Genomic DNA, 20,212 nt, shown 5'->3' on the forward strand with positions numbered 1-20,212 from the left:
TGTTTAATTTTTTGGATCCGATATTAAAAGTCTACTTTTTTCGGTATTGATGATCGTTGGTGTCGATGAAATGTCATCAGAGGAGAGATAAGCAATATTCCGGTATAATGAAAAAATAAATAAATGAAAAGGGATTACTGGAACGCTCTCGAGCTCTGTTTTACAGCTTCGCTTATTGCGAGTATCGCGATTATTGCGCCATCGATCGGAAGAATACGGTAAACTCGCGATTGGCGAGTCGTAATAATTGCGGAGGATATATCTCGAGGAAAAAGGTTGAGTGTGGTTGAAACTCTGGTGAATGTTGACGAGTTTTTCGAGAGTTTTGGAGATGAAATATTGAAGTGCTTTTCCGGAATTAAGCGCGTTTTCTTTGCGGTTGATTACAAAGTGTTGGTGTTAGGTTAGGTCGATAGGATATTCGCGTTCTTTAAATTGGAATACCTTTTGCGAGAGCAAACTTCTCCTCGAATATTCTTCTCTCGAGAAAATGATTAGGAACACTTGCAATTCGAATTATTTAATTTCGAAAATATTAATTTAACATTCATCGATTCATTCGATCGAGTTTTACTTTTTACTATATTTGGTTTCTCCAAATTCCCCTTTATTTTTCAAGTTTTAGATATTCACAAATCCGTATTCCAGAAAGAAGGGAAAAGAAAGAAACGCAACGAAATGTCACGCTTCCCAGAGAGAGAGTACACTTGCCCCTAAACGCACAGAAAGATGTTCCGCGCGTCAGGTCAACGACACTTTAACTGGGTACGAAATTAACCCTCCGCACGAGAGATCCACCTTTAACTCCAGGAGTCCTCGTGATCGCTTGTCTCTAGATCTCAATTCCGTATAACCAAGAGCTAATTGTATCAAAGGAAAGGGGAAAAGGAAAGAGACGGCGGAGTGGAAAACGTTTCCACGCGTAACTCGATCAACGTCAAGGTGTCCACCCATGTTACCACCAGTCTACGACCAGTCTGACCACTTATCGACATCTGTAAATGCACCTTGAACGGGTCCAACGACGACTTTATCCATCGTTGTTGATTCACCGCCAGTTACCGATAAATTAACGCGACGTAAACTTGACGCCTTATCGCGCGCTCGCCACGCCCCTCTCCCTTTCTGTAACCGAAATCGGCAGATCGTGGGATGGACGTGTGTTGCAACCGATAACGATAACGATGCATCGCCGACCATGGTTGCGGAAAACGATCGCCCACAGGTTTTTACTTATTCATTGTTTTTCTTTCCTTTCCGATTATTTAAATTTTTTTCTTTTTTTTCCAATTTAAGAATCGTTACGTACGTACGTTTAAAAATATTACACCGTGCGTTGGTGTTTTTCAAGAGGTTAGGTTATGTTACGAACGATTATGGATTCCAAGAACGATCATCGTTAAATCTAGTTATTTTATTTATTTTCCTTTCCTAATTACTCGAACAATTATTCCAATTTGAAGAATATACGCGTACACGTGTTGCGTCGATATTCTTTAAGAGGTTATGTTAGACACGCGGATTCGCCCAATTCATCGTGGATTTTGCTTGAAAATATCACCAATTTAAGAAATATTACACGCAACAGTATCGATCACGTACGAGAAATTATTCTTTTCGAACGAGAATTCTCCCAGTTTTCGTTCGTGCAAAATCCATCGAAACGTATAACGTGAAGTGAACGTAGAGCATCGATAAATCGAAAGATGGTCGAGATGGCGCTCTCGGCCAAGTTCCGGGTGAAATGAACGCTTTTTGCACTCGCGTATCAGCCTTACCCATAAAGCTTAATTGCGATTGAAGGTCTTCGAATGCGTAACCCAGACACATGGATTAAGGCGCAACCGTAGAAGCATACAAAGCGTTACAAAGCGCCGGTTACCGGTTTCAAGCGTTTATTGATGCAATAACGTTGCCGCGATAAAATTCCACCGTCCAATTCGCCTCATTTCATTTTAATCTTAAGTTCACCGTGTTATACGTATATCACTCGAAAACGTGCAAGCAAAGCGTGTTTCTTTAAAACACGATTTCAATTCTTTTTTCCATCGTGAATAATTTAACTCGAAATTAATTTTAATAATTTTATCTGATCGATTTAAAAATACGAATTTCGACATTCGATTCGATCTCTAAAACTGATCTTCCAAAAATGAATCTATTGAATTCAACTTTTCAAAAACACATTTCGTTCGTTCATCTAGAATTTTATTAAATGCTACAAAATTCGTTCTCCACGAGCGGAGTTAATGCCTCTTAAGCTATCTCGTTGAATCACGAGTCAAGTTCACTTTGAGGGAAGATGCGCAAAGGTGCCGAAATCGTTTTCTTTTTTTTTTTTTTTCCCCACCCTTTGGTGAATGAGTTTAGGAAGGGTTAACGCGCTCCTGGGCATTCGAGTACATATAGGGCGGAAGGAAGGAAGCAACCACAATTTCGCCAACAATGCGGCTAGCTTCATCGGTGCGTACGAGGAGGAGTATGGGTATTCTGTAGGGGGAGGGGGGTGTGGAAGGAAACGTGCTCGAATTATTAGGCTACGTAAATCGTGTAAAATATTGTGGACGAGGGAGAGATGTTGCGAACGATTATTAGAAGAAGACGATGATAATGATCGAATAATTTCTATAAACGTGGTCTTTTTCGATCTCTGAATTTAATTCTACCTTTCTATCGAATCTTCCATCGCAAGAAACAATATTTGTAAATTGTAAACGTTCTCTTTCATTCGTTTTACGATCGAATCGTAGTTTCTGTGACGTGGTCGTCTTTTATTTTTTCGATCTCTGGATTTAATTAAAAAAAAAAAAAAAAAAAAGATAAATTGTGAAATTATAAATTTTATCTTTCTATCAGATGTCTCATCGCAAGAAACAATATTTGTTTCGTTATATTTTATTTTTCTTTAAAATCGTAAATATTGTTTGAAAATTGATAATTCAATTCGTTCTACGATCGAATAGTTTCTGTAAACGTGGTTATTTATTTTTCTAGATTTAATTTAAAAAAAAAAAAAAAAAAAAGATAAGTGAAATTACAAATTTTATCTTTCTATAAATGTTGTTTCAGAGAAAATTGATAATTCAATTCGTTCGAATAGTTTCTAACGCGATCGTCTTTTATTTTTTCGATCTCTGAATTTAATTTAAAAAAAAAAAAAAAGATAAATTGTGAAATTATAAATTTTATCTTTCTATCAGATGTCTCATCGCGAGAAACAATATTTGTTTCGTTATATTTTATTTTAAAATTGTAAACGTTGTTCTTCGATTCGTTCTACGATCGAAAACGTTTCTGCAACGTGATCGTCTTTTATTTTTCTGAATTTAATTTAAAAAAAAAAAAAAATAAGTAAAATTATAAATTTTATCTTTCTATAAATGTTGTTTCAGTGAAAATTTCTATAACGTATATCGTCTTTTATTTTTCTGAATTTAATTTAAAAAAAAAAAAAATAAAATTATAAATTTTATCTTTCTATAAATGTTGTTTCAGTGAAAATTTCTATAACGTATATCGTCTTTTATTTTTCTGAATTTAATTTAAAAAAAAAATAAGTAAAATTATAAATTTTATCTTTCTATAAATGTTGTTTCAGTGAAAATTTCTATAACGTATATCGTCTTTTATTTTTCTGAATTTAATTAAAAAAAAAAAAAATAAGTAAAATTATAAATTTTATCTTTCTATAAATGTTGTTTCAGTGAAAATTTCTATAACGTATATCGTCTTTTATTTTTCTGAATTTAATTTAAAAAAAAAAAATAAAATTATAAATTTTATCTTTCTATAAATGTTGTTTCAGTGAAAATTTCTATAACGTATATCGTCTTTTATTTTTCTGAATTTAATTTAAAAAAAAAAAAAAAAAAAAAGTAAAATTATAAATTTTATCTTTCTATAAATGTCGTTTCAGTGAAAATTTCTATAACGTATATCGTCTTTTATTTTTCTGAATTTAATTTAAAGAAAAAAAAGATAAGTGAAATTATAAATTTTAATCTTTCCATCAGGTGTTTCATCGCGAGAAAGAATATTCGTTTCGTTATATATATATATATTTTTAAAATCGTAAACGTTGTTTTATCTTGTTACCGAGCAATATCCTGTTACTATAATTTATCGGACATTATCCAACCTAATAATATGCATGTTACGCGATTTATAGAACGTTGAAAACAGGCTACGTTAAAGGCTGATAAACTACGCGCTATTGGAAATCCATAATGCATCGTTCCACACGCAGGAAAGTGCATCGAGGCACATTTGTTCCTCGTTGATAAAAATAAATATCCATCGCAAACATATTCGTTCTTCTTGTTTATTTGAACATTTTACGAATCGAGGAAGAAGAGTTTTCCATGGGAAAACCAACGAAACCTTCTCATCTTCCTCTCCTTTTCTCGTCGTTAATTCTGCTTTCTTCCTTCCACGAGAATAAAAATTTCTTCACACCGAATATCGCGGCCCAACAGTGAAGAAGAGCCGCTTTTCGATCCACTTTTTCATCTTCCTCCGTTTTCTTTCTTCAATCGCCAAACATTCGAGATAAAATCCCGATTTTTCTTCTTTGCGTACTCTAAATATTGGACAATGCTGCTTCTCTCTTATTTTCTTCCATCCACGAATCCATCGAAATAAAACATTCGAGATAAAATCCAAATTTTCTTCTTTACGTATTCTAAATGTCAGATAAAGTTCAACAGTGGAAAACGAGTGCTTCTTCCATCTATGAATCTAAACATTCGAGATAAAATCCAGATTTTTCTTCTTTGCGTATTTTAAATATGATTGGATGATATTCAACAGTGGAAAACGAGTGCTTCTTCCTTTTTCCATCCATAAATATCGTTGCACGAAACGAAACATTCGAGATAAAATTTTCTTCTTTACATATTTTAAATATCGAATAATATTCAACAGTGGAAAACGAGTGCTTCTTCCATCCACGAAATCCATCGAGACGAAACGTTCAAGATCCAAAATCCAAATTTTCTTCTTTGCGTATTCTAAATTTCAGATAATATTCAACAGTGGAAAACGAGTTCGAGATAAAATCCAAATTTTCTTCTTTACGTATTCTAAATATCGGATAATATTCAACGATGGAAAACGAGTTCTCTCCTATTCTCTTCCATCCACGAATATCGTTGCACGAAACGAAACACTCGAGATAAAAAGCCCGATTTTCCTCCACCGAATATCGGTTGAGCAGCGAAGAAACGAGCGCTTTCCCCCCTTCCTTTTCCTTTCTTTCTACCGTTCCACGAATATCGCCGCATTCGAGATAAAAATCCCGAAAATTCTCTTCTCCGCATAATTCTTAAATTCACGAGCATATAATATTCAACGAGTATAATGGAGAACGACCGCTTCTCTTATCTCTCAAAATCCTCCTCCAAATATTCCTCTCACGGTTCTAGATATTCCGAGCTTGAACCTCTCTTCATTTCTTCCCTCCCAGTTAATTCACACACGGCGAATCGGGCGCGATTACGGGCGGAAAATCTCGGCCATTGGAAAATTGGAACGAAACGATTCGTTCGAACGGATGCGAAGAAACGGTTTTCGCCAAGGTTTCGAACGAAGGGAGCAGCCAGACACCGCTGAAACTCTCGAAAACACGCTCCGCGACATTTAAGAGGAGTCGTAATTAATCGAGTCGCGTGAATGGGATACGTTTTGTAAGGGAAAATCATTTTTAACACGCATTACGATTCATACATACGTTCGCGCAAATGTATCTATCCTCGACTCGGTGTATTTTTCTTTTCCTTCCTTCCATTTCCTTCCCCCTCCTCCTCCCCCTCCTCCTCGTTTATCTACGATCAACGCGCGCGATGCGGAAAAAACTCGAGATGCATTTGTGCATTTAATGGCACTCGTGGTCGCATTGTTGAAGGATACTTACGTCACTTCACCGCACGCGGAACTGTTTCAGAGAACCTTCTTGTATTGCTGGAAAAATCGTGGCAGGAGGGGAGGGTATCGGCGTAAGCGCGAATTGGAGAGAAATTTTCTCGCCGAGTCGTTGTGGCATTTTAAAAAATCGAAGTTAAATTTTCACATTTGAAATTTCCTTTCCCCGCGAATTCTTATCGAAAGAGAAATTGATATCCGTCGATTTTTCAGGAAAGTCATCAACAGTATCGAAGAGTGCATCGAAATAAATTCGATCGAATTAAATTGAACGACGAATAAATATTCGATTATTAATAAAATATATTATTATTTGGATCTTTCATTCGTGTAATTTTGGCTTATATATATATATAAAATAATTCTCTACTTCACGCCCAAGAATCGGAATTGAATAGAGAATGAATAAAAGAAAAATATGTACGTATTCGAACGAAACGATATTTTCCTCAACAAGATAACATTAATAGCAAAAAAGAGAGAGAAACTACAGATCCCAAGTTACCATTATCGCAGCTTCGTCAAAGACAAAGCGGAATAAAAACAAATCCAAAACGAATTCCCGCCAAGTTCTCCTTAACAAGTTCCGCCTTCGTGCACAGCCTCTCATCTCGAGAGAGAGAGAGAGAGAGAGAGAGAGAGAGAAAGAGAGAGAGCATTGGAAAAGCAAGTAATAACTATCCCGGCGTACAAGAATTCCTCTTAACACGAAAAAAGTGGTAGGAACGACGAGGATAAAGAAAGAAGGCGAGCAAAGACGTTGGAAACGGGCGAGATGCGATTATGAGGGAAAGAGAGTGTAGAGAAAAAAAACGTTGGCTTCGAGCCAGGTCAATGCGAAAGCGCCACGCAACGATGGACGATGGGCCTGGCTTCGATCGCAGCTGCATCGCACCGAACCATACGGCTCGTATTACGGGAGTTGATGTCAGTGCGGCGATCGGTAACATGTTAGCCACGCAGGGTACGCAAGGAGGAATCGATGAATACGATTCAGGTCATTGGCAATAGCGCGTCGAAGAGGCAGGTAACCGAGGACTTTCAATCGAGGAGAAAGCCACCGAATTCTCCATTCTTTATTTATTCTTCGTATTCGCTTAACGCAACAACGTTTTTTAACATCGGTTAAAAACGAAATTCGTTTATCCGGCGAGTTGTTTCGTTTTCCTTTTTAATATTTTTTTCTTTTTTTCTCAGCCGATTTTGTAAATTTTTAGAGAATGTTATAATTGACAAGCACAATTGTATTATTCGATTAGATACGAAACGGGTAACAAAGTTTGAAAAGTAATTTGTGGCCAATAATGTTGTAAATCGGACTTGTTAAGCGTGCTGTTAATAGACGTATTATCTGTACTTGTACCGTTAAGTGGCGTATAACGTTTATGTATTTAAGCTGAGCGTATATAATATCAAAATAAATCTTTGGTTATTTGTAAAAAATTTATATCTCGTTATAAATCAAAACGAGATTCGCTCGCAGAATTTAATATCGAAAAATGACGTAGAAATTCTTTTTTGGAAGAAATTACAAACTTACTTTCTATCTTCTTCGAATAAATCCAAATAAAATAATTATAAGAGAAAAAAAGTTGGTTCAAATTACTAGAACAAATTTCAAACTAATTTAACATCTGACTTCTCTTATCGGAACGAAGCTAATCAACGAAAGCAGTCAGTCTTCGACCAACTACTACGCAAAATGATTAATTAAAAAGTATCGTCAAATGTCATCATTCTTCAACTGTTTTAAACTCGTGCGTTTTTTTAAACGATGAATATATATTCAACGAGTAAATTTTAATTTTTTAATATAATTTATAATATACCGTATAAAACCGTATTTTATATTAAAAAACTATTATCTTAATATATATTATAAAATATATTAAAATTATATTTTTACTTTAAGTAATTAAAGCCAATTTTTCTTTTCTACACGTCTAATACATACTTCACGACGAATATAAGAGTATAAGGCCAAAGAGTGTTATCGAATTTCTTCACCTAGATAGCGCGACCATCGACTTCAACCCTGTGTACCTCGACCAATCATTTACGCCACTTCGCAACGTGAGCACGAATCAGCGACGGCAATGACACGACACCATCTAAATTAATCGTTCTTGCGTATAATTAACGTGGAGCACTTACGGCTCGCGGCCACGTCGAGTGCCAATAAAATTGAATGCGCAAACATCGCTGCTCTACACGTCACGAATCGCTCTTTTTCTTATAAACGGATACTTTTCATCGCCTTCGACCGCAGCTGCGTTCGCAACGATTACAGATTAACGGAACCCATGCAACGTGCACGTGGATAATCAGATCTTCGTAACGAGCCATCTCTCCATCATTCGAACGTCCTCGACGCAACTGATATTTGTTTGTTTCGTTATTATATGATTTTAAAAATGTGACGATCGTGATATGTGCTTCGTACAAGAATATATTATACCTCGAACCTAACCTTTATCGGTGTACACAGTAGTTCGTTAATTCTAGAATATTTAAAAAGGGTTTAAGTAAATTTATCGATCGAATTTATTTTCTAAAAATGTGAGAAAATAACATTCGAACATTAATCGATTAATTTAACCTAACCTATTGGTCGAACTTCGATTAGAATTTACTTTATTCGGTAAAAAAAAAAATCGGAAAGCGATATTCGAAAACAATCTCCTCTTCGTATAAGAGCGGTTACTTTCTCTTGAACGAAATTAGGCGGTCGAAAGGAAGATTGACGTTCATTATGCAAAATCTCTGATCGACTATCTATCCGCGATAACCAACGGGCAGTATAATAATAATAAATGTAATGTCAGCTCGTAAAGGGAAATCGAGGAGCAATTTTATTCCACGCCGTGAGGCATTTTGCCTTGATATCAAAATTGGTTTCAATGCCACTCGGACAAGGCTTGCAAAGTGACGAGCAATTTACTGCCACTTTTCACTTTCGAGAAATGAATCACTTTATTCCTTATAGATTCGTTTCAACCTCGATCCTCCGCAACAACGACAATCAACGAATATATAAATAAATCAAAATTATTACAATCTTATATCTTTCTAAAACCAATTCACAATTCTACGCATCTCTTTGTGCATATTTTGCAGGCAAGTATTCAACTTAAAACTTTATCACAAAGCACACTTTACACTTTAAGTTTAAATTGTATTAACATTTTCTGGTTCTATTTATGCTCGAAAACACACGAATTTCAAAATAATCTTTACTCACAAAATCGAAGGAACATCTCTCGAGACTTATCGACCGAGCTGTGATCGTTCCACGAGCTCCAATGAGATCGCTTATCGATCCGTCACCGGATTTGAACAACTTCTCGAATCCAAACGGTGACACGTAATATTTTCGCTTTATCTTCCGATGCAGATCTAGAGCCGCGACCCGATTTCTCGTCTGAGAACGCGGTCAGGTATTATTCTGCGTAGGAACGTTGCGCAACAGCGTCTTCTTCTGCTGAATTAATGCAGGGCAGAGACGTGGCGAGGGCGGCTCCTCCACTTGTTCCACACGCGTTCGTTGCTCCAATTCGATCGGATGCTGCTTCTTCTCTTCAAGTGTACTCTCCAAGAGTGTATTACATACGCTTTTGAAATTTTTATGTTTGGAATGTAATTGAATGTATATGATTATAATTTCGATTTAAAATGTGTATTATTTAATGTAATCGATCGAATAATTTAAAAATTTTTATTTGTATGTCACGAACACTTTAATATTTCAATTTTCTTTTTATTTATCGATTTCGAGCCGATTCGATCTACCGTATCGAAATTTCGATTTATCATCGATCGATCGAGATTTTTAATCGAGATTCTGTCGTTGAATCGCGAAACGTTACGTGGTAATTTTGTAATTTTAATTCCGCGAAATGCTGACCGCGATGAGATCAGCTTCGGTTAAGTTTTCTTGTTAGAAAGAGAGAACGTTTTACAAGAAGGAAAGAAGTGTGACACGGGTCAAAAACATAGCTTGTCTCTGAAATGGAGCACTTTTTCCCCCTAGAATCTGTCGAGCGGATCGTACTCATTCTATTGCCAGTGTTCCTTTTCCCTTTTTCGATCTGTGCTAAGCACGTATTTCGAAATCAAATTTCTCGAATATTTATTCGCAGCTGATTTAAAGGAGAAATTAAAGGAGTAATTAATTACAGGTATTCGTTACATGTACGAATTTATCCTTTCATCGATATATATTTTCTTATTTTTATTTTAGTTTAATTTTTGAAACAAACAACGAGAAATACGTTTTTCGAAAAGGCACAAAAAATAGTAGTAGAAGCGATCTTATCGGTGGATTCGATCTAAATCAGGTTTTGAAATGTTATAATAAAGGGATGAAAAAAAGAGAAATTACAAGATAGAAATTTAAACGAATTCTTGTAGAAATACAGTATATTATAAAATTGGTTGACGAAAAGTGAAGAAGCAGAGGAGGGATACAGATACAGATCGTTAAACGAGATGGGAAAATCTACTAAAAGCAATCTTTTCGATTTAAATCAGGTTTCGATGCTTTGGATATGTTATAATAAAAGAATAGATATTCGAAGAAAAGAAAAGGAGGTATATAGGGAAGATAGGAAAAAAAAAAAAAAGAAAAAATAAAAATCGTATATTATAAAAGTGAACAAGCAGAGAGAAGAGAGAGAGAGAGAGAGAGAGAGATAGATAGATAGATAGATAGATAGATAGATAGATAGAGAGAGAGAGAGAGAGAGAGAGAGAGAGAGAGAGAGAGAGACGGAAAATCGTTACACGAGATGGAAAAATCTACTAAAAGCGATCTTGGATTCGATCTAAAATTTCGATACCTTTGAAATATTATAATAAAAGAATAAAAAAAAAAGAGAGAAAAAAAGAAATTAAAAGATAGAAATTTAAACGAATCTTTGTGCTGTTATAAAAATGTTATAAAAATATAATTATAAAAGTGAACGGCGAAAAGTCAAGAAGAGGAGAAATACAGAATTCGAAAATCGTTACACGAAATAGAAAAATCTGGTAGAAATATAATAAGAGAAATTGTATACAGGAAAGATAGAAAAAAAAGAAAAGAAGAAATTTGAACGAATCTCTGTGCTCTTATAAAAATCTTATAAAAATATATTATAAAACTGGGCGACGAAAAGTCAAGAAGCAGAAAGATTCGTTTAAGAATTCGAAAATAGTTACAAGAGATGGAAAAATCTAGTGGAAATCTCTTAGAAATATTAGAACAAAAGAAATTGTATACAGGAAAGATAGAAAAAAAAGAAAAGAAGAAATTTGAACGAATCTCTGTGCTCTTATAAAAATCTTATAAAAATATATTATAAAACTGGACGACGAAAAGTCAAGAAGAAAAGAAATACAGAATTCGAAAATCGTTACACGAAATAGAAAAAAAAAAGAAGAAAACAAATTTAAACGAATCTTCGTCCTCTTATAAAAATCGTATATTATAAAACTGGAAAAGGACGAAAAGAAAGAAAGAAATATAAAATTCGAAAATCGTTACACGAAATAGAAAAATCTGATAGAAATATAATAAAAGGAATTGTATACAGAAAAGATAGAAAAAAAAAAGAAAAAAAGAAGTTTGAACGAATCTCTGTGCTCTTATAAAAATCTTATAAAAATATATTATAAAACTGGACGACGAAAAGTCAAGAAGAAAAGAAATACAGAATTTGAAAATCGTTACACGAAATAGAAAAAAAAAAGAAGAAAACCAATTTAAACGAATCTTCGTCCTCTTAAATCGTATAATGTAAAACTAAAAATCGTATATTATAAAACTGGAAAAGGACGAAAAGAAAGAAAGAAATATAAAATTCGAAAATGGTTTACACGAAATAGAAATATTATAATAAAAGGAATTGTATACGGGAAAGATAGAAAAAAAAAAAAAGAAAAAAAGAAGTTTGAACGAATGTCCGTCCTGTTATAAAAATCTTATAAAAATACATATTACAAAAGTGGACGACGAAAGGAAGGGGACAAGCGGAGGAGAGAGAGAGGACAGAACTCGAAAATCGTTACACGAGATGGAAAAAAGTTGTCGGACTGGTGTGATACCGGATCGTCGCGGAGAAATTTAAAGCGTGCGTATTTAAGATGAAAGAAGAGCGTAACGAGCAGTCGAAGCAGAGACGAGGCAGATGAATAAAAAGAAGGGAACGAACGGCGAGCTCGGCCGAGCTCGCCTCACGCTTCGATAATTCTCGATTAATTAAAAACGAATCGTATCGAGCGTTGCCGAGAAAAGTATCGACGATAAATTCGTTTTATATATATATATACATATAATTACACTGAAATTTGATAAGTTTTCTTTTTTCTTTGAACAAATTAGCTCTAATGTTAACAAGATTAAAATGCACGCAAACACGAATTATCTGAGAACAACGAATGCTGTGTCAATAACCTCAATTTCCACTCGTATTTCAATGTAAAATTCTCGGAAACGTTCACACCGATCTATCGATCGATCGAAATTACTTTTCAAATGTGAAAGATCCGAAAGTTAGAAATCAGACAATTTTTAAATGTCTTATATTAAATATCCTCTTTCGAACAAATGTTTGCACAATTTATCATTCTTAGAAATTTTCTTCTCGATCGACAAAAATTGTATCGAGTAATTTGTAATTAATTAATTAACGATGGATTTTTCGAGCAACCGTCTTTTTCTTAAATTGTGTTAAAAATGATGAATAAAAAATTCACGGGTTGCGTTAAATGCATGCACGAAATATTTCATAGCGCGTAACAGAGTGGCGGCGATACGAAACGCGCTAAATCGTGCAACGACGCTCGATTCTCGATCGTGGAACCCTAGAGCTAAGCTGTCCCCATTTCTTCTGTCGCACACCGTTTGGCAAAAGCGCGGACATCGCGCCGCAATCGCCGCGAATCTCGAAACAATGCGGCGTGTAACGATGCATTTTTCCTGGAAACGAGAAGAGAGAGAATAAAAAAAATAGAAAGTGGAAAGTTATCGCGATAACACGCCGGATTCCGCGATGGCCATCGCTCGACCGTGTTTCGATAATTATTCTACTATTCCATCCTATTTGCCATATCGGTAAACCAAACTCCGCCAAAAAATCAATATTCGCATCTGTTTCGATTCGTAAAATTTTGGTTGTACGGAATTAATAATAAGCATCTAACTAGAAATCCCTAGGATCAACGTTTGTGGGAGGTAATAAACAACTGTAGGCAAGTAACGATAAAAATCTATTTAGAAATCCCTAGAGTTTCGCGATAAACAATATATAACAGAGAAAGCAATTTAACCGATCGTGTTTCGATAATTATTCTACTATTCCACTATTTGTTATATCGGTAAACCAAACTCCGCCAAAAAATCAATATTCGCATCTGTTTCGATTCGTAAAATTTTGATTATTAGAGAATTAATAATAAGCATCTAGAAATCCCTAGAATTAACGATATTGAGAGGTAATAAACAACTGTAGGCAAGTAACGATAAAAATCTATTTAGAAATCCCTAGAGTTTCGCGATAAACAATATATAACAGAGAAAGCAATTTAACTATGAAAACTCGATCGTGTTTCGGTTTCCACGCGCAAAGAATTCTCGGGGGAGCGTATCGATAATAGGATCCAACACCGAACGATGAAACCTGGATTGTGCTTGCCGTTTAATAATTTTTTTTTTTTTTTTTTACGCAGCGACAAACAGTGATGCGTTGCTTCATCCCTGGTTTTGCACGTGAATCACTGTAGGGCAGGATAGGCGTTATTATTTGCGCGTAAGCCTCGTAAATCATCGGCTAATATCAACTCGTGACGCGTATGGTTTAACACGGTACGCGCAAATCGGTATAATCGACTTTCGAGTGTACGAAAGCGCATCGAGAAGCGAAGTGAGTAGTAGGTAGACATTTTAGGGGAACGAAGAGTATTTATTTGTTTGAGAGAATGATACCGAATTGGATTAAATATCTGAATAAATAAAATAATTGACTCGATAAATTCGATCGCGTTGACTTCTCTATTTTTAAATAGAACGTTGAGAATAATCTTTTTAATCTTATTCTGTTTTGACATTTATGAATTTAAATAGAGATATAATCTGAGAAAAACGGTTGAATAATTGATTTTATTCGATACTCATAACGCTCATATTTCGCGGGGGAAAAAATTTTTTGTTTCGTCTCTGATCAATCCCCTAATTATTTTCAACACGAAACGTGTACCATCTACCGGTAATAGCATGTCATCAACTATCAATTCTATCCATCTTGGATAAACGGATAAGTTCCTCAAAGGGTCCCGATGCATGTGTTTATCCGTTGCATAAATTCGTAATTCGGTTTTCCACGTAAAGCGTTTCAATGCAGACGAGCGTTAAAAACACACTCGGCTTGGTGCGCTTTGGTCGAGCGACGATTTCAAGGGATTAATGCACGCCGTGCCGCTTCGTCGTTTGCACTCATGAATAAAGAAATATCTCGACGGTACTCCACCCATAAAACACACGGTTATTTTGAATTCGTTCTCCCGCACACGTCGCGTGTCCGGACACGTGTTCGTGAGTATGCGCGCAACTTCACACGATACATTATACAACAATCTATATTACTTGTGTAACGTAGTGAAAAATAACACGAAACAGAAACGAGGAACTGTATAATCTATTTTGAAAGAAATTACGAATACCTCGTTTCATATACGCGTATATTTACCATTATTCCTAGAATAATGTCTAGGATAAGGACAAAAGATCCATTTTGAATTGAACGCGCAATTGTTTCGATGTAATTTACCGAAATTTATCGAATGCACGACCATCTAATATAAATTAACGCGCGTTACTATCTTAACTGCTTGCGCAATGTTACGCTGCGCAGGACTGTACTTTCGGTATTAATTCCGATTCGACTAGGAAACAAGTACATAATCTTTTTAATTTAATTTAATTAAAACGTTATCTCTATAATAACTAAACAATTATATTTACGATATTTTCAATCTTCAATAACTACTTATCTTAATTTATAGAAATAAAATAATAATATAAATAAGAATAAGGTATAATAGGATTTAAAATAAGAATACATTACGATTTATTATAAATTTAAAGAAAATATTATTCTATTTAAAAAGTAAAATATTAAAAATCTCATCATATTCATTTGTAAAATCAAAGATGAATATAGATGAATTTCTATAAATAACCATATTTAGTTTAATCATGGCCACCGAATTAACCAATTGGTCTCGATTTAACCGGCTTGTTCGGTCTCAATTAAGCCGGTTAATCGGGTACCCACTGGATAATATTGTAAAACGCGTATCATAAATTTATCGCTTCTGTATTCATAAAATTATCACTATAAAATAAAATATAGATACCGATAAAAGCAACGTAAAAAATTCAAATCATCGATAATTATCTTTGAAAATATACAACGTATAAATTATAAGTTAACCACTAATTATAGTTAATACACTAATTATATAATATCATACTTCTCTAATTATAAATCAAAGAATATTTTAAACGAAGAGAAACGATATATTCATTTTTTTTAATTTCATTCTTCCAGTAGTAACGCAATGCATTAACGTAAGACTATCGATTGTCGTAGCCAAATTTGAACGGCGTTAATTGTGAATATTGTTTTATACCGAGCAAAATGAATCGTTTGTAAAATGACAAACGATACGACGCATAGGAAGACCTATCGGAAAAAGATGATCCAAGATTAGCGAGGCAACTGTTGAAAGTATATACGTGTGAAGTTAGCTATCGGATTTCTTGAGAGGGCAGAAAACGTTTAAAATGTCAACAAGGTCGAAAGGCCGGGCGAGTTAATTGGCGCATGAATGTCACGGCGAATTTTAATCACCAAGCGCCTATGTAACATGTAGGATCATACCGTGTATCTAATGCGTTTGTAGTAGAATAGATTCGTGGCAAATTTCATCTTTGGTAAAACGGTTTTGAAATTTAAAAAAAAAAAAAACGTACATTATACGTATTTGATCACAATCAATTACATAAATGTAGAAAATTAGGAAATGTAGAAAAAAAATAATCCTCGAAATCGCTGAAATTGGTTACGCCAATGTAAACGAATCGAACGAAAGATAAAAGTGAACGGTATAAATGTAAAGATAAGTATATTATATCATTCTTTTGAAGGAAAAAACGAAAGAAGAGTCTTCTGTATGTCAACAAGCATCGATCGATAATACTGACGCATACACATTCCATACGGATCTAACGGTCCATTAATAAATCGTCGTGGAAGATCAAATTATAACGATTCACACGATATCACAATTTACAAATATGAAAGGAGCTTACGTTACCCGTTGTCCCTGCTTCGCAGCAACACAAAGATCGTCCAATATTTCTCTTCCAGAGATCGTCCGTGATCAGTATTGGTTCCTTTGTCCAAGCTTTACGTGAAGAAAATGCAGAACACTATAGCACACAAGAGACGCGCGTAATCTCCGCGAAAGGCCGAAGCCTCCGGCTGCTTCTCTTTTTCAATAAGAAAATCGAGACATATAACGGAGTACTTCTCTTTCCACTGTCACTATGAACTTGTTATCCGAACCGTGACCGGCCGCAATTACACGCGATCACGATCGAGATATACGTACGCATAGAATATCGCAACTGACAAGAACGGTGAATTTTCGTCAGTTCGAGCTAGCGTCGGGAAAACCACCCCCTGCACAGCCGGCGCCCCAACAGCCATGTGCCGCCCTAAACCTCCGCCCATTGGCCCGAACGAAACATTTTACGAGCTCCTGATTCCACCACGATTCTTTTTATTACACGTGAAATAGTAATCGACAAGGACTGCAAACTTGCGCTCGATTTACCGTTTAGTTTATGTTACGTTATCATGAGCGACAACTCTGCACGACCCATCCCTGCGGGAGCTCACCAAGAAGGGGGAATGGGAAAAGGCCGACTGACAAGACGTCACGTCTCCCGGGAGCGCTTCGATCCCTCTGAACTCACCATATCTACCACACAGCTGGCCGCGTGTCTATGCATAACACTGGTGAATATACCAGGGCCGTCACACAGCCCGTAATTTCGACGTCGTGAAGCAGAATCGTGGATAAACTTTATCAAACAAGTCACACACCGCGCACAGTCTTCACCCGCGAATTGAGAAAATGGCGTTGCTCGCTCCCTCGCGCTCGTTCACTCTAGCAATACCTCAAGCTACGCTGATTTCTATCGTCGACTAGTAGCGCCCATTCCTTGATGCGGATAAGCTGATAACTAGTACGCGGGAAAATCAAAATATTTTTTGGTTTAAAATAAAAACTATAGAAATATAGGATATATTCATATTTATAAAAAACATATTTTATCAGAAGATTTAATTAATTTTTTATTCGATGAAAATGATATAACGAATATTATTTAATGATTAAGAAAATTTTAATAAATCAGGAAAATATCTTGAGAAATGTATGGCGCCACTTGCCGGATGATAGTTTGATATCATGAAATGATAATATTGCCGGTTTATCCGAATGATGCCGCGCAATAGTTGATTTTGTAGAAAGTAAACTAATCATTTATATTTGTTTGTAAACATAAACGTAAAAAGTTAATCTAGTTTTATAAGTTAAGAATAAAATAAGTAAATAATACTGAATTTAATTATATCATGGCTGACGAGACGGAACAGGTAAAAACGTTGATTTAAAGTTTTAAACGTGAATCTAACCTCTATTATAACCTCATATACATTTGTTTTTGGATAAAGTGTGTATATTGATAAAGTTCAAGATCAAACACAACTATTTCTAGAATTTTATAAATAACCTCTTATACTTATACATTTTCATTTCAGGTGCCAGCAATAAATGTTAAAGAACCCTTAGATCTTATAAGATTGAGTCTTGATGAAAGAATATATGTTAAAATGAGAAATGAGAGAGAGTTACGGGGGCGATTGCATGTAAATATTATTTTTTTATCTATCTATTATATATACATTTCTATTGTCAATTTTAAAAAATTTAGTAATATAAAATTTTTTAATTACAGGCTTACGACCAACATTTGAATATGGTATTGGGTGAAGCAGAAGAAACTGTAACTACAGTAGAAATTGATGAAGAAACATACGAGGAAGTGTATCGTACGACTAAAAGGAATATTTCTATGCTTTTTGTTCGTGGTGATGGTGTAATTTTGGTTTCACCACCAAGCATGAGAGCACCAATATAAAATTTCTATTTACATTGAATCTATTTAAAAATAAGAAACAACTAATATGAATTTTACATTGATAATGATAATTATATCAACTTTTGTAACGAGGATTTAACAAATATCAACAAAAACCAACAAAAATAATAGATTTAATTATAATAAAAAAAACTATAACAAAAAGTATAAAAATTGTAATCCAAATATGAAAAAACAAATCAAGATGTGGTACACTATGTTAAAATGATATATTGATTAAAAGTTTATAAATGACAATTTTTTGAAGTACACTGTTATTTAAAATATTTTCAAGATTTTTGTTCATTTGTTTCAACTTTCAAAAATTCTAATTATCTATATAATTTTCGTTCGAAGTTTGGGAACTACATTAGATGTGGAATTTAAATTTACAGATCTTGGTGTATTTTGTTCTACAGGTTTTATTATTTGTGAAGTAAGATCTGTAATTCTTTGATCTTTTAGTTTTATCAAAGACTCGAGATGAGATACCTTTTGGTGGAGCATTTTTATCATTTCATTTTTTTCTTCTAATTCCTGTTTTAATCGAACGAAAACATGACGTGGTACAGTTTTATTCGCTACTTCTTCGGTATTGAGCACTGACTTAACAACTTCTTTATAGAAAATAAAATTTTACTCAAAAAATTTATACAAATTTCTTCCGGAATTTTATCATCTGACTGTAATTATTTACTTACCTGTTTTTTCGTTTTCTTGATATTCAGAATATAAATTATTCCTTTCCGTGTTACAATCTTTTAAAATTTTAGTTCGCAATTCGATTAAAACTTTTTCAATGATACCAGGTTGCGAATTTGCCAATTTATTGATTATATCCTTTCCTAATTTGATATCAAGCTTTGTAAGTACCTTCCGATTTAGTGTACACCAGTTATCTATTTTTTTTGCAATACTATTTCCAGGAACATAATTATGTATATCAATGTGTTTGGGATAGTACCGTTTTAACAATTCAGCCATAAAAACTAGGATTTGTTGAAAAAAAGCATTTTTTAAACATATTGGCTAATTAAAAAAATGTGCTATGCTTGTAAAATGAATGAACTTTTCATTATTACCACCGTCGGAAAAATCTCGAGCAAGATTTTTCTTTGGTTTAGAAAATTGTATTTGCTCGATCCATGTATATATTTCTTCAAGGGTCGGATCAGGTGCCAATTCCTCGCTCATGTTTCTTGCTTACTTATTTGTTATTAAAATTCAGAAAGAACTTATTTTTATACATATACAATTTATAAATGACATCGTTTTATTTTTGTTACATACTGTCAATTTACAAATTTTGATTAGGTCGACATATGTATATTGTAACCTATTTATGAATCCAACTTCATTTTGCTTCATCACGCGTTCCCTTGCATCAAATTAAGCAAAATATGGTAAATGGTATGACGGTGAAATTTCAACTATTGCATTTCCTATAGATAAAAAAATTAACTCGAATCGTAACGTAAAAATACAAATTTTTCTTTTCTTTCTTTTCTTTTTTTCAAATCATTTAATCTATTTATTTAATTTTCTTTATTATATGCTTCGCTATTTATCAGGGATACATGTTTAAGAGGAACTTCGTCGAAACAATAATACGCCATAAACTTTCTTCAAACGCATTGACTTTCATTTTATCTTCGTCTTTCACTCGTCTTTTATCGTTCTGGATAAGGATAGAAACGAAACTAGAATTTTATATCCTCAATCTTATAAATTACACATTGCATCTAATTGAATCGATATAATTAGAATTTTAAATTAATCGTACAAATATTAGATGTTATATAAAACTATTCAATGATATCCGATAATAAAGGAAATAATATTCTAATAATTTCTAAATATGTCTTATTTATACGTTATATATTGTAAGACGTGAAAATCTAGCAATATTAAATAATATTCACAGATATTAGGAGTCTAAATGCTAATGATCCATCAAATGTTTGTACGTTTTCAATGACACACGTTCTCAGAATCAACGGTCAAGTTGAAAATACGTAGGTATATCGTCGCGTCACAGTCTAA

The 20,212-nt window shown here is 34.1% G+C and overlaps 3 protein-coding genes across 9 annotated transcripts in view; 1 reads left to right on the forward strand and 2 right to left on the reverse strand.

Annotated features, from left to right (window-relative positions):
• Positions 1–17,138, reverse strand: part of SCAR (wiskott-Aldrich syndrome protein family member 3 SCAR) — a 38,119-nt gene extending 20,981 nt beyond the window's left edge. For 2 of the 5 annotated variants that reach the window (XM_086908253.1, XM_086908248.1), the window contains exon 1: positions 16,271–17,135. The gene's annotated coding sequence lies outside the window, so the exon portion shown is untranslated. Of the gene's footprint in view, positions 1–9,160; positions 9,259–16,270 lie in introns of those variants that run through there. The other 3 variants (XM_086908250.1, XM_086908249.1, XM_086908251.1) reach the window with 3 other exon arrangements.
• LSm3 (U6 snRNA-associated Sm-like protein LSm3) lies at positions 1,063–18,427 on the forward strand. Of its 2 annotated transcripts, none has more exons than XM_086908259.1 (3): positions 1,063–1,225; positions 17,790–17,897; positions 17,987–18,427. In XM_086908259.1, exons 1-3 carry the CDS (start codon positions 1,199–1,201, stop codon positions 18,167–18,169), a joined length of 318 nt encoding a protein of 105 aa, XP_086764385.1. In that variant the 5' UTR covers positions 1,063–1,198; the 3' UTR covers positions 18,170–18,427. The 2 variants fall into 2 exon arrangements, with proteins under 2 accessions (XP_086764385.1, XP_003690912.1); XM_003690864.4 differs by lacking the exon at positions 1,063–1,225 and adding an exon at positions 17,392–17,624.
• Positions 18,376–19,834, reverse strand: LOC147657601 (sperm flagella and cilia-associated protein 1). Of its 2 annotated transcripts, XM_086908257.1 has the most exons (4): positions 19,460–19,834; positions 19,252–19,375; positions 18,871–19,158; positions 18,376–18,786 (listed from the first exon to the last, which is right to left on the reverse strand). In XM_086908257.1, exons 2-4 carry the CDS (start codon positions 19,361–19,363, stop codon positions 18,506–18,508), a joined length of 681 nt encoding a protein of 226 aa, XP_086764383.1. In that variant the 5' UTR covers positions 19,364–19,375; positions 19,460–19,834; the 3' UTR covers positions 18,376–18,505. The 2 variants fall into 2 exon arrangements, with proteins under 2 accessions (XP_086764383.1, XP_086764382.1); XM_086908256.1 differs by having other exon boundaries at positions 19,252–19,829.
• Positions 19,835–20,212: the final 378 nt, after the last annotated feature.

This window comes from Apis florea, unplaced genomic scaffold (genome assembly GCF_048593485.1).
Source record: "Apis florea isolate Af1SG1 unplaced genomic scaffold, ASM4859348v1 contig_3068_pilon, whole genome shotgun sequence".
In the NCBI taxonomy this organism is placed as follows: Eukaryota; Metazoa; Arthropoda; class Insecta; order Hymenoptera; family Apidae; genus Apis; species Apis florea.

What these genes read in the sequence shown, in the direction of transcription:
- LOC147657601 (XM_086908257.1), bottom strand. Translation starts at nt 19,363, where the DNA reads ATGAGCGAGGAATTGGCACCTGATCCGACCCTTGAAGAAATATATACA. An exon ending in TCGAGATTTTTCCGACGGTG is followed by an intron (nt 19,159 to 19,251) that starts GTAATAATGAAA and finishes AACAAATCCTAG; the next exon opens with TTTTTATGGCTGAATTGTTA. An exon ending in TCAAGAAAACGAAAAAACAG is followed by an intron (nt 18,787 to 18,870) that starts GTAAGTAAATAA and finishes TTTTCTATAAAG; the next exon opens with AAGTTGTTAAGTCAGTGCTC.
- LSm3 (XM_086908259.1), top strand. Translation starts at nt 1,199, where the DNA reads ATGGTTGCGGAAAACGATCGCCCACAG. An exon ending in CGGAAAACGATCGCCCACAG is followed by an intron (nt 1,226 to 17,789) that starts GTTTTTACTTAT and finishes TTTTCATTTCAG; the next exon opens with GTGCCAGCAATAAATGTTAA. An exon ending in AGTTACGGGGGCGATTGCAT is followed by an intron (nt 17,898 to 17,986) that starts GTAAATATTATT and finishes TTTTAATTACAG; the next exon opens with GCTTACGACCAACATTTGAA.